At 51.3% G+C, this 13,492-nt stretch overlaps 1 protein-coding gene across 8 annotated transcripts in view; it reads left to right on the plus strand.

The window, feature by feature from the left end:
- MGAT5 (alpha-1,6-mannosylglycoprotein 6-beta-N-acetylglucosaminyltransferase) overlaps nucleotides 1-13,492 on the plus strand; it is a 557,249-nt gene that overhangs the window by 499,611 nt on the left and 44,146 nt on the right. For all 8 annotated transcript variants that reach the window (XM_078070704.1, XM_078070706.1, XM_036106945.2 and 5 more), the window contains one exon: nucleotides 9,685-9,834. In XM_078070704.1, the coding sequence (XP_077926830.1) occupies nucleotides 9,685-9,834 (150 nt within the window). The remainder of the gene's footprint in view (nucleotides 1-9,684; nucleotides 9,835-13,492) is intronic.

Consider the following 13,492-nt stretch of genomic DNA (forward strand, 5'->3'; position numbering starts at 1 on the left):
TCCCTTCTTTTGTTGGCCATGGGTCCATAGGGGGGCCACAGGCCAGGCTGGAGACAAGAGCACAAGGTTCCCGTTATTCCCACTGTAATGATTGAACATCCGCCTTTCTCCTTCAAAGGTCAGGATTTAGGGAGGAAGGGTCAGGGGTGGCAGGCTTAGAGAATCTTAGCTTCCCAGAGTCTTCCAGAAGCCTAGGAGGCCTGAGTGAGACACAGCAAGGACCCTGCCCCCCCACAGTCCCCCCCACACACACACCTTAACCTTGGGTGGTTACTTGCAATAAATGAGCCAAGGACCTTAAGGTCTGATTATTCTGTAATGTAAATTCTTTCTGCTTCACTGCTGAAATTCAGAGATTTGCATTTTAGAACTTCTCATCTTGGAATAAAAGAATTTTTCATCCTGGTTGAATTTTAGACTTCAGGAACAGGCTAATGAGGTAGGGTTTTTTTCTTTTGTTTTGTTTTGTTTTGTTTTAAATGTCTCCCTCCCTCCTGTCCTTCTACCTCACAACTCCTAAGAGAACTAGATTATAAGGAAGATGACTCAACTATGAAAGACATCTTGTAAGGTCTGCAACTCTCGGTTTTCTTTTCATTAAAATACACCCTGAGGTAAAGTCACGGACCTTAAGCTCATTTGCTGGGAGAAGGTTTTGTTGGGGAAGGACCTGGTTCCTGAGGCAGGGTGGGAAGCTGGGCAGGACTGGGTAGGAGAGCCGAGCGGGAGGGAGCCTGAGATCCGGCTTCTCCGCGAGCCCATGAATGTGCTGTGCGCCCTGCGCCCTCCCTGTTTGCTCACCCAGCCCCTGACGTGTCCTGAGCCCCTGCTCTGCGCCATGCCCCCCCAGGCCCGGAGGCCCCAGCATCCTGCCCTTCAGAAGTCCCCAGCCCCGCAGGGTGGGCAGGCCAGGCCAGGGCAGCCCGAGGAAGCCAAACAGGAAGTGCCTGTTCAGAGATAAACTGAGGCATACTCAGAAGCTTAAGAGTTTATCGGAACAAAACCGGTTTGCAGGAGGCAGTACCAAACCGGAGGTAGTTAGGAGCACTCCCCTGACAGGAGGGGATGGGGCACAGAGACCTTAGGAGCACTCCCCTGACAGGAGGGGATGGGGGCACAGAGACGTTAGGAGCACTCCCCTGACAGGAGGGGATGGGGGCACAGAGAGGTTAGGAGCACTCCCCTGACAGGAGGGGATGGGGCACAGAGAGGTTAGGAGCACTCCCCTGACAGGAGGGGATGGGGCACAGAGAGGTTAGGAGCACTCCCCTGACAGGAGGGGATGGGGCACAGAGAGGTTAGGAGCACTCCCCTGACAGGAGGGGATGGGGGCACAGAGAGGTTAGGAGCACTCCCCTGACAGGAGGGGATGGGGCACAGAGAGGTTAGGAGCACTCCCCTGACAGGAGGGGATGGGGGCACAGAGAGGTTAGGAGCACTCCCCTGACAGGAGGGGATGGGGGCACAGAGAGGTTAGGAGCACTCCCCTGACAGGAGGGGATGGGGGCACAGAGAGGTTAGGAGCACTCCCCTGACAGGAGGGGATGGGGGCACAGAGAGGTTAGGAGCACTCCCCTGACAGGAGGGGATGGGGCACAGAGAGGTTAGGAGCACTCCCCTGACAGGAGGGGATGGGGGCACAGAGAGGTTAGGAGCACTCCCCTGACAGGAGGGGATGGGGGCACAGAGAGGTTAGGAGCACTCCCCTGACAGGAGGGGATGGGGGCACAGAGAGGTTAGGAGCACTCCCCTGACAGGAGGGGATGGGGCACAGAGACGTTAGGAGCACTCCCCTGACAGGAGGGGATGGGGGCACAGAGAGGTTAGGAGCACTCCCCTGACAGGAGGGGATGGGGGCACAGAGAGGTTAGGAGCACTCCCCTGACAGGAGGGGATGGGGCACAGAGACGTTAGGAGCACTCCCCTGACAGGAGGGGATGGGGGCACAGAGAGGTTAGGAGCACTCCCCTGACAGGAGGGGATGGGGGCACAGAGAGGTTAGGAGCACTCCCCTGACAGGAGGGGATGGGGGCACAGAGAGGTTAGGAGCACTCCCCTGACAGGAGGGGATGGGGGCACAGAGAGGTTAGGAGCACTCCCCTGACAGGAGGGGATGGGGCACAGAGAGGTTAGGAGCACTCCCCTGACAGGAGGGGATGGGGCACAGAGAGGTTAGGAGCACTCCCCTGACAGGAGGGGATGGGGCACAGAGAGGTTAGGAGCACTCCCCTGACAGGAGGGGATGGGGCACAGAGAGGTTAGGAGCACTCCCCTGACAGGAGGGGATGGGGCACAGAGAGGTTAGGAGCACTCCCCTGACAGGAGGGGATGGGGCACAGAGACGTTAGGAGCACTCCCCTGACAGGAGGGGATGGGGGCACAGAGACGTTAGGAGCACTCCCCTGACAGGAGGGGATGGGGGCACAGAGACGTTAGGAGCACTCCCCTGACAGGAGGGGATGGGGGCACAGAGACGTTAGGAGCACTCCCCTGACAGGAGGGGATGGGGGCACAGAGACGTTAGGAGCACTCCCCTGACAGGAGGGGATGGGGGCACAGAGACGTTAGGAGCACTCCCCTGACAGGAGGGGATGGGGGCACAGAGACGTTAGGAGCACTCCCCTGACAGGAGGGGATGGGGGCACAGAGACGTTAGGAGCACTCCCCTGACAGGAGGGGATGGGGGCACAGAGAGGTTAGGAGCACTCCCCTGACAGGAGGGGATGGGGGCACAGAGAGGTTAGGAGCACTCCCCTGACAGGAGGGGATGGGGGCACAAAGACCTGGAGGAGGTGCGGGAGCGAAGAAGGGAGGTTATCGCCTTGGCTGCACCTTACCGCCTAGTGGGCTGTTGGTGACTGGTCGTCTCCAGCGTTTTGATTGTATAACTTTGAGGCATTTGCCAGCTTCGCTTTCTGTAGGCCACCACAGCATTAGAACCACCGCCGTCTAATGGCCTCCTTGTTTAATTAATTGAGCGATATGGGCTGCACTGAGGAGGTGGCAGCTCACTTCACCAGGGTGAGCCCAGGGATTGCCAGCTTGCAGAGAAGGAAGGGGGAGCAGTCCAGGAGAGAAAAGGAGGGGGAGAGGAAGGGTGATTCAGGCCAAGGCAGAAGCAGGGGGATGTAGGTAGACCTGACACAAAGGAGGAGGGAGGACGACAGTAGGAGATGAAGCTGGAAAGCCTGTAGAAGCCCGTTTTGTGGAGGGCCTTGTGTGCGTAGCTAATGAGGTGGTCTCTCACCGCCACGAGGAGCCTTTGAAGACTTTGTACGGGGGACCGAAATCTTCAGTTCTGGAAACCAGCCCTGAGGATGGTGGATTGAAGGTGTGAGGGCCTAAAAACAGGGTCTCAGCCCAGGGCCTCTTCTAGAAAGCAAGGCCTGAGGTAGGTTTGGGTATTGCTCGTTACTGGGGAAGGAGGTGCAAGCCCAGGGCTGCAAAGGCACAGGAAGAGGGGAGTGAGGCCAGGAGAAGTACAAGGTGATGTGCTGGCGCGGACGATTGGCCTGGCCACACGGCACTCGGCACTCCTGGAAGCTTTGCAAGGAGGAACACGGTTTTGGTGGAGTCTGCGGGAGAGAGAAAGAGGGCAGTTCTATTCTCCCTGGCCCCCCCTGTGTCCTGCTTCTCAGGGGCCCTGGTCCACCTCTCCGGGAACTAGTGCCCCTGTACTTCTGGGATGCTTTTCAGGGTTGCGGCCCCCTGATGCCCCCCACCTCCCGGTGTAGCTTCCTCCCGGTCTGACGGTGCAGGGCAGCCTGGGTGGCGTGAGCATCCACAAGGCAGCGAGAGGAGTCTGAGAAGGCTCGGGAGGATGCGTCACCATTCGGACAAGGCATGAGCTCAGAGGCTGTCAGCAGTTCACACAGGTGGATGCAGTGAATGGAGGAGGCTGGGGTAGAGGAAGGTTCACAAGATCTTGGTTCAGCAGAATGGACCAGTCCAACCCAAGCTTTCAAGCAGTTACGTCTCAGTAGAAGTTAGTAAAGCGTTTCTGGGGTGGTTTTGGAGCAAGGCATCCTCTACGGACTTGTGTTTCTTAAAGCATATGATTCATCACCATATATTAATAAAACCATGCATTAAACCAATTTCTGTATTTGTAGGGGAGGAAGTGGAGGCTACTACATTAAAAATGATTAAAAATCCATGATGGTCGGGGCGCCTGGATGGCTCAGTCGGTTAAGCGTCTGCCTTCGGCTCAGGTCATGATCCCAGGGCCCTGGGATCGAGTCCTGTGTTGGGCTCCCTGCTTGGTGGGGACCCTGCTTCTCCCTCTCCCTCTGCCCCAACTCTTGCTTGCTCTTTCTAGTGCTCTCTCTCTCTCTCAAATAAATAAAATCTTTTAAAAAAATCCGTAATGGTCAAAATAAAAATCCACTCACAGTGTACTTGTCAGGACTCTTACTGCTGAAATGGTAACAACATCGGTTTCCTAGCTCCGGCCACAGCAGGGACCGCCTGACTCTGGGTACCTGGGAAGGAGCTGGGATGCACCTGAGACCTGACTAGAACCGTGGTTCGTGACCCTACGAGAACACGTGCTGTCTCGCATTTGGCCTTCTTTAAGCAAGGACTTCGTTTTTCTCTGGAGCTTGACCTGCATGTGACGGGACCCGCGCTGGATGTGGCAGCGCAGCTTTGGACTCTGGGGAGGGACTGGCTCTTCCGCACCCGTCAGTTCTTCCTAGGGAAGATGCCCACGGGCTCAGCACTCACCAGGTGCTTTCCCTGGACCAACAAACTCTGGGCAGAGCTATAGAATTATTTATTTTAAACTGACAAGTCACAGGCGCCAGGTGGATGAGGGGAGTAGGGTCCCGGAGAAAGGATGTATGTTGTCTGCAGTGGGGAGCAGGGATAATGCGGGCAAGAAGATCCCTGTGCAACCAAAAGCTCAGAATACTGACATTTGCCAAAGAACATTCCTCTACTCCTAATTCACCGGCTGGGAAAGGAAAGGGCTCGTGGTTCTCCACTTGTGCTTTCTGCCTCTCCTGCTGCTGTAGAAGCGCACTGGTATTGCTTTAGATTGAATTGTTTTCCTAAAGCTCTCTATTCAAGCTCCGGAGAGCTTATGACCAATTCTGAAAATGCACCTGCCTCCAGCGACAATCGTCAGCATCCACAGACACACGGAAAACATTCCTCCTTTGCTCCAGGATGTTCTCTCCTTTGCCTTTTCATCTCCCCTTCCCCCCACCTCCAAATGAGTTTAGGTAGATTTGAATTTTAATCAGTTTGATTGGTTGTTTTTAATGTGAGTTTAAATTGAACTAGAGGCTGTTGAACAGCATTCTGGGGCTCCCGAGTTGCTCAGCTGGGACTGGAGGCATTTATCTCTCAGCCCCCAGAAAGGGGCGGTGGCCTGCCTGGGTTTGATAGTCAGTGCAAGACGCTTCTGACTGCGTCTCATTAACTTGTAGGTGATAGGGTTTGAGGAGTAGATAATTTTCTTTGACCTTGGTCTCTTAGGTCAGACAGGGAAGGCTTTCTAGGGAGTGATCTGAATCCAGTTCTTGGATCAACAAAATCCAAGACAGTCAGTTCATGGTAGCACTTTCGCCCTGGGCCTGAATATCTAAAATAAAGGAGGGAGCCTGGGTGGCTCAGTTGGTTGAGCAACTGCCTTCGGCTCAGGTCATGATCCTGGAGTCCCTGGATCAAGTCCCACATCGGGCTCCCTGCTCAGCAGGGAGTCTGCTTCTCCCTCTGATCCTCCCCCTCTCATGCTCTCTGTCTCCTATTCTCTCTCTCAGATAAATAAATAAAATCTTTAAAAAAAAATAAAATAAAATAAAGGAAGGGAGGGAGATGCTGGAAAGCGTCCCCATCCCTGCACATCTCCCTCCCCACTTTTGTCCTACCCAAGGGTTGGGGAAGGCAGGCTGGGCCATGGTTACTTTAAGAAACATCAGCACCCTATTTCTTAAACCCAAAAGATAGCAATGTACATCGAAGAGAGAAGAGGATCCCTTGAACCTCTCTTCGTGGCGGGAGCTGAGCCCTCCAGTGAGGTGCCGGTGGTGCCGGCTTTGAAGCCCTACAGACCGGGTTCTCTTTGTTCTTGATGGCATGTAGTTAAAATTTTTCTGTTTTAATTAATATATCAAACACCCACCACCCAACTATGTAGATGTTAATATTTTGCGACTTTTAACAGGGAAATTATATATTACAAATACCATTAAATCTCATCCACCTCCCCAAGCCCTCCCTGCCCCCTCAGTAATCTGTATCCAGAAGGTGGAGTCTGTCATCCCCATGCATATTTTTGTACTTAACTGCAAATGTCCATGTGCATAGCATTGCTTTGCATGGTTCAAAAGTGATGTTGAACCACACAGATTGTTCTGCGGTCAGTCCCAAAGCTGCTGCTCACTTGTCGAAATCTTGGACAAGGTGCATCACCTTTTTGAGCCATAGGAAGATGTGTTAAGATGCCGGTGTATTAATCCTGGCACCATCAAGGTGGGCTAGGATCAAGGCCTATTGGATACTATGGAGGCAGAATCAAGAGGGCTTTTTGCCTACTTTGATGTGTGGAACGACAAGGGTGATTCTAGTGCAGGAACTTAATGAATCTGGTGCAGATTAATGTCAGTCACTGAGAGGAGCACACAGGGTGACGCTGGTCTGGGAACGTAAGGTGATGGATTCCCTTTTTGACCTGTTGAGTTGGAAGTGCCTGCAGCCCAGCAAGGTAGACAGGTTCAGGAGGCAGCCGGACATTTGAACCTGAAATTCAGGCAATGGTCCTGAGGTGGAGTTGGCTCTTTGGATTCCTGTAGTATCCAGTGCACATTACCTTTGAGCGGGGAGGCAGCTCCGTGTGGGTGACTCCAGTGCACCTTTCTCTGGGATCCGTGGCGTGAGTCACCCTCACTCGATGTCTGCAGCACTCTGCACAGGTGGTAACAAGAGGCCTGGGCTGAATTACCTAGTTGTCAGGTCAGCTTCAAAGCTTAGAGTTACGTTGGAAACATTTGTTCTCCTCTAATAACCTGTTTGATTTTCTCGTTCATGAAATTACATAAATCCTCTTTGAAGATAATTTCTCCTTTCAGACTTGACCAGGCCTTCATGTTAATAAATTCGCAGACTTTATTATTAGCCCCTGCATATGCTTCTTTTTATTTGCCTGAGCTTCCCCCCACCCCACCTTGCTATATTTCAAGGAGGCCGCACCTTTTCTGGAACTGATGGCGATACGTGTGTTGTGTCCTGTATGTATTGTTCACTCCCCGGGCATTGGGTCTGGGAATCCTAATCTGAGGTCTGCCTGAAGTGAGTTCCTCCAGGACAGGAACCGTGTGGGTCATTCACTGTTCTTTGTCCCTCACTGCGGACCTAATTCAAGGGCCTTTGGTCCATCTTCACCAGCTAGCAGCTGGCTTTTCATAGGGAAGCCTGTCTTTTTTGCTCAAAGGGGAGATGCCTGCCCAGTCCCTGAACAAAGCCCAACAAGATGTCCCAACAGGCCTCCTTTTGGATGATAGGAATCCACCCAGAGTACCTCCAGCGAAAGTGTGGGGTGGAATGGGGGAAGGCAGCTGCTGTTATTATAGCTGGAAGGATCCAGAAAAATCTGGGAAATTGGGACTAGGGGACAGCTATGGATGGAGTGGGACCCAGAAGCAGCTCCGGGACCAGGCTTCCGCTCTTCTGTGTCTCTGTGCTTGCTTTCCTCATGGGCTCCCACCATCTTCCTTCCTCCTCCTCCTCTCCCTCCCATGCCCTGTCTCTCTGTCATGCTTGGTCTCAGTCACTGGTCCCTCTGATCACCAACTGTCTGTCTCGGTCTTCCCCTTTCCTCCTGTCAACTCTCACCTGGCTCTCTTTCCACCTCTGGCAGCTGCCTTCTTCAGAACTTGTGTCTGGCTCCTAATCGCCCAGACTCCCGACACAAAGTGACCTTTCTAGTCTATAGCCCATGGCCATCTGGCAGGAATCTCTCTGTGTACCGGATTCTGAGCTCCTGAGAGAGGGTCTGATTGGTTCAGCTCACCCTCCAGAGCCTGGCCACGTCCCAGGCTCCTGGCCAGCCTAGAGATGGGTCCCCTTCGGGTCAGACACACCCCGGGCTGGTCAGCAGTGGCAGGGGGCCGGGGTTACAGAATTCCCTCCCTCCCTACCAGGGGACTGTGGGTGGGGATGGAGTCCCTGAGAAGGGGGTTTGTGGGGACAGGAATCACCAGGTACATCTGGCACAAGACCCATATCCTAGAACCCCTCAAATTAATGTATATCACGGAGGTGATCCTAAATTTGATTCAAGCTATGAATGGGAAGTCAGGGTTTAGAAACTGTTTCCAGTCACCTCTGCATTAATTCAAGGGTACACATCTCTGAAGTGATGAATTTAACATCTTCCAGCCATACCAAACATGGCATGAAATTAAACTTTCAGGCCAAGTGTTTCATTTAATGCATACATTAGAGTTCAGGCATGGACTTGGTTGCTTCTGAACAAAATCATCTTGGTGCATAAGACAGAGAAGGGAACGAGGCTGTTTTTCCAGCCATGAGGACTTCTGATATGTGATTTGAAACATGCCTCCCACAAAATGGAGAGCCGTTTGTAATACCCCCACCAGGGCAGCACATGGCAGAACCCGTCTCAGAACACTGTGAGGAGGCTGGGAAGCGCTGCCGCCCTCCCCGCAGCAGAGCCCCTTCCCTTCTCTGAGCTCTGTGGCTGCTGGTGCCACACCCCACATCCCTTGCGGTCTCTAGTCATAGAACTGGCCAGTAATACATTTTCCTGGAGTGTGTGAAAATGGGCTTGGAATGAGGAAAAAAAACTTGTCCCACTTTTGTACAACTGGAAAACATTACAGAACTTGAATCTTTCAAATTTCAAAAAGAAAAGAAAAGAAAAAGCAACCTACAAAATCCAGCTTATGCTACTTAGTCACACGGAAACGTGAAGAGGAAGGGAAAATGAGTCGCTTCCACTTCACAGGTGGTTTTGATTTAGAAAATGTGCCTCGAAATTCAGTACAGAAAAGAGGTTTTGTTTTGCTTCTAATAAAAATGAAACTACTTTTGAATGGTTCAGGGTTCATTGAAGTTTACATTTAATCTTTTTTCCATTTTTTGTCTACCTGGATATGCTCATTATCTCGCCAGATGCCGAGTCAATCAATGTATATTGTGGGAAACTCTCGTCTCCCCCTCATCCCAACTAGGTGGGATCCAGTTCTGACAACATACGTTAATCATCACTAGAAATACTGGCAAGATCTGGGGATGTTTGCGTTCCTCGGGGACAGCTTAGCATCTCCAGATAAATATTGACTGCCTTCTCTGGGCTTTCCTTCCCCAAACTTCCTGCCCCATAAGGCAGAGGAGCCAAATGCAAAGTGCTGGGTCCCTGCTAATTTACAAAGTGGGGATAATACTTTAAAGCAATTGGCCTTGAGCTATCATTGGTATTCAGTAATATATTGCTACATAATATGTTCCTTCTCGCAGAATTGTACAGCGGCAGTATGACTATGTTTGCCCTCAAAATCCAGTCAGATTACTTTTGAAAGAAATATTATGGGTTGGAATGCCAAATTCCTGCAACCTCTATATTAAGAACTCTGTCTCTGTGGCCTCCAGCTATGAGGCAGGTTGTTACTAGAATGAAAAGAAAAAAACAAATGCCTTCCCTTTGTGTTCCCTCTTTAGAATAAGAAAATCTATTTGGACATTATTCACACCTACATGGAAGTACACGCGACTGTTTACGGCTCCAGCACGAAGAATATTCCCAGTTACGTGAAAAACCACGGTATCCTCAGTGGACGAGACCTGCAGTTTCTTCTCCGAGAAACCAAGGTAGGTTTTTAGTGATTTTTGTAAAAATCCATCAGTGGTGTGGTTTACAGTCTGTTTCTGTTGGTGTTGCAAATGGGGTCAGAATCTCTCGCGCTATGTTTTCAATGCTGCAGTAACTCGTTAGGTCATTTCTGGGCAGTGGCTTTCTAGATCAGCTGTGGCTTTAAAGTTAATCGTGGAAGGACGTTGCTATGGTTTAAAACTTACTTACCAAGGACCCACGCTGTGCCAGGCGTCCAGTGAGGGGCTGGGGATACGGTGGCAACCAGGAAAGGTAAGGCCCTGTCTCGAGGGTCAGACCTCGTGATCAAGCAGCGGCCGTCACAGCAAGCTTGCCTGGGGTGCCTGGCTCCCTCACTTCCCCACTGGCTTCAAGGAATCGGCCCCCCAACTGGCTTTTCCTCACGCCTCCTCATTCAAAAAGTTGGTAGTGGACCCTGAAGAAGTTCAGATGGGGCGGGGGGGGAGGGGCAGGGAGAGTCCCTTCGGGCTCAGGGAGCAGGGAAGGCACTGTGAAAGATTTGGAGATGGGCGCTGGGCAGGGCGGGCCTGGCGTCAGGAGAGACGAGGGAGGGCCACGTGGTGGAAGCAGAGAAGACACATTCCGGAGGGAGCCACAAAGCCACCCAGCTGCTCTGTTGCCGGGGAAAGAGTGGGAGGAAACCTTCGCTGAGGGGCTGAGGAGCTGACTGTTGCAGGCATAGATGGACCTCAGACCCCATCGGGTCGGTACCTGGGGGAGCCACTGATGGAGAACTATTTTAGTGGTGTGATGAAAGCGTCATTTTGCCCCACTGCCTATAATTCTGCCAGGAAAGTACCACGTGACCTTAGGGGACTTGCAAATGGATCCGAGTTTGGCTTTGAAGAGCCAGACATGGTGCAAGGACTGTTAGAGTGAAGAAAACAAGTGCAATCCCTTCCTTAAGGCACAGGGCAGCTTGTTATCAACAGTGACTATCTCAGTTCTGGGCCCTGGCTGGCTGGCGGGGCTTTCGTTCGTAAGGTAGGGGGAAGGCTGAGTGGGTGAGAGGCTCTGTGGCTTAAGAGCGATTTCTCATCATTGTGTGACACTTGGATTTGGGAAAGCATATTCACACACGCTGCCCTGTTTGTTCTCACAAGAGCCCAAAGAGGTAGGTGGAGAAGGTGCTGTTGTTAACTTCATCGTAATCAGGAGAAAGTAGGCTAGAGCGTTCAGCTGGCCCATAGTCACTCACTTTGCCTGGCAGGCGACCCTAACTCATGGATTTATTGATTGATTGATTGATTGATTGCAAAATTAAAGCTCTGCTAGGCCCTTAAAGGCACCATCCTCATGAGTAAACACCCAAACTGGAGAACACTTAATGGACACTCACCAGCCAACAGCATATGCACCTCCTTTCTGCCTCAGTTTCTCTTTATGTGAATGCATTTGATCATTTCTACCTCCAAGTCATTTTGGTGGTGTCATGAATAAAACAGTTAGATAAATTATTTATCTCCTTGGCCGAAGATCTGGTTTGTACTAATTAAGATCTCATTTCCTTGCAAGGTCATCTGTAGTCCAATGACTGTTCGTGACACAACCCAGGAGTGAAGTGTGTTCGTTCCCCAGTTTGTACTCTCGGCTGCCCGTTCTTTTTCTGTCTCAGGATGACATTTTAGAATCGTTAGAATGTCCGGGCCCTTTAGTGGCAATGCTATTTTTTGCCATTTGCCTCATTTTACTTTTCCCCACATCAGATGGTGGGAAAAGCTCAAGCTCCTTTAAAATTACATTTGGCAGCGCTGGTTTTCAACAGCGTGTCATTACTGTCTCGCGCACTCCTATTAACCCAGCCTCGTGAATGTTTTACTCAGCCTTGGAAATTTTAAAAGAACCCTTACTTCCCCTACCATCCACTTACCCTGTCAGAGAGTGGGAAATAGGCCGAAGCTGAGGCCCCTGATGTCCCGGGGAGGAAAAGAGAAGAGGCCCGTGATGTCCGAGCTGTGGTGTGGGAGGTCACCAAACAGCCGAGGACTGCGGCCTGAATTTTGAGTGTGAGGGGCATATATTTATCCTTGAGAAACTGGTGCCTTCACAGGATGTCACTGATCCCATTTTGGATTGCCTGTTCATCTGACTGGAATATATTAAAACACTCCAAGTGGAATTATGGCTAAAATAGTTGGCAAATACGATGAAAATGAGGCCGTGTGTTGCAGACTCCCCTCATACCCAGAACACAGCAGCAGGCACAGAAATGAATGGATCCCGGGCTTTGAAATAATGACACTAAAGAACAGTCATGCTTTGCATTTATAACCTTTTCTCCCTCTAACACCTTCCTCTGTGTCTCTGAGCAATTTAAAAGTGATTTATTCCAATCCACGTTGAAAGTGGAGAACTGGAGATACGGAGAAGCAAACATCAGTAGAATGAACGGGATCCGCACACTCGTCAGACTCACTGGAGAGGGAAGCGAGTCTGGTGCTCCTTCAGGTTGGGAGACAGGTGGAACTGATTGATGCTTAATCAGCTCCTCACTCATTGTTTTTCTTTATGAGCCGTCTTCAAAGCCCTGCACCCAGGCCCAGGAAACCCCGTGCTCGGCAGCATTTCTCCCCGGCGGGCCACAAGAGCCCACGTGTCATTAGCTGGCTCCAGCCACAGGGAGCCTCTGAAGATGGAGGAATTTGGTGTGACACTAAAATTGGGGCTAAAAGAGCCAGGAAGTTGTTGAATCTAACAGACTCTTCTAATAAGCATATAAATTTGGATGAATTAATTATTTTATCAGAGGACCATAGACAAGGCTTTCAGTCCAGCAGACTCCAAGAGTACCATTGAAGCACTCACTGGGTGGCATGTTTTTATTTGGGGGTTAAGGCCTCCTCTCTTTTAATGTGATTTCTTTCTTCTCCTTCCTAATTTTAACCTCTTCCTGCCCACCCCACCCCCCACCCCAGTCTTAGCACCGGAAGCTCCTTATAGAAGGGGCATTCCCATCCTACACTAGACTGGAGGAGCACTTGGAGTGAGGCAGAACAGGTACCTCCCTTTCTACAGTAAAAAGTTGAGAGCAAATTCTGGCTGTGGAAAACAAGGGGGGAAAGCTGCTGCCGTTCATGCTGTTGCTGTACCCCTTCGCTACTCCAACCTCTGGCCGTTCACCCTCCAGCACTCGGGCAGATCATGACAGCCCTGTTGCCCTACCATGTCAGCTCATCAGCTTGGCTGTGGGACTCACCTAGCAGCCTGGGCAGGGTTGGAGGATATACGGTATATACTGTCCCTGTTCCATCCCATCCCCATGTCTGATCCCCCATCAACCATGACTTTTCCCACAAGCTTGGATGCGGTTGAGCAATCTCTCAAAAATCCAGGGCTTCAGGTGGCCACCACCCATGGAACCAGACTCTCATGCAGCTCCGTGATGAGAGAGGGGCTTTGCCTATTCTGTTTACAGGTACGTTTTCAATACCTAGAACAGTGCCTGGCTTGTAGAAGGCCTTCAGTTAATTCTATAAAGAATGAAGGAAAGAGGATGAAATCCATTAGCCATCTGGGATCTTGGGACCATGCCCGTAAGAGTCATTTCTTGCTTTGCTCATGAATCACGTACCTAAATCGCCAAGGCTTCCACAGCGGGTGACACTGTCCTTCTGACAGCCCATGCCTGCCTCTCCA

This window comes from Halichoerus grypus, chromosome 4 (genome assembly GCF_964656455.1).
Source record: "Halichoerus grypus chromosome 4, mHalGry1.hap1.1, whole genome shotgun sequence".
Taxonomy (NCBI): Eukaryota; Metazoa; Chordata; class Mammalia; order Carnivora; family Phocidae; genus Halichoerus; species Halichoerus grypus.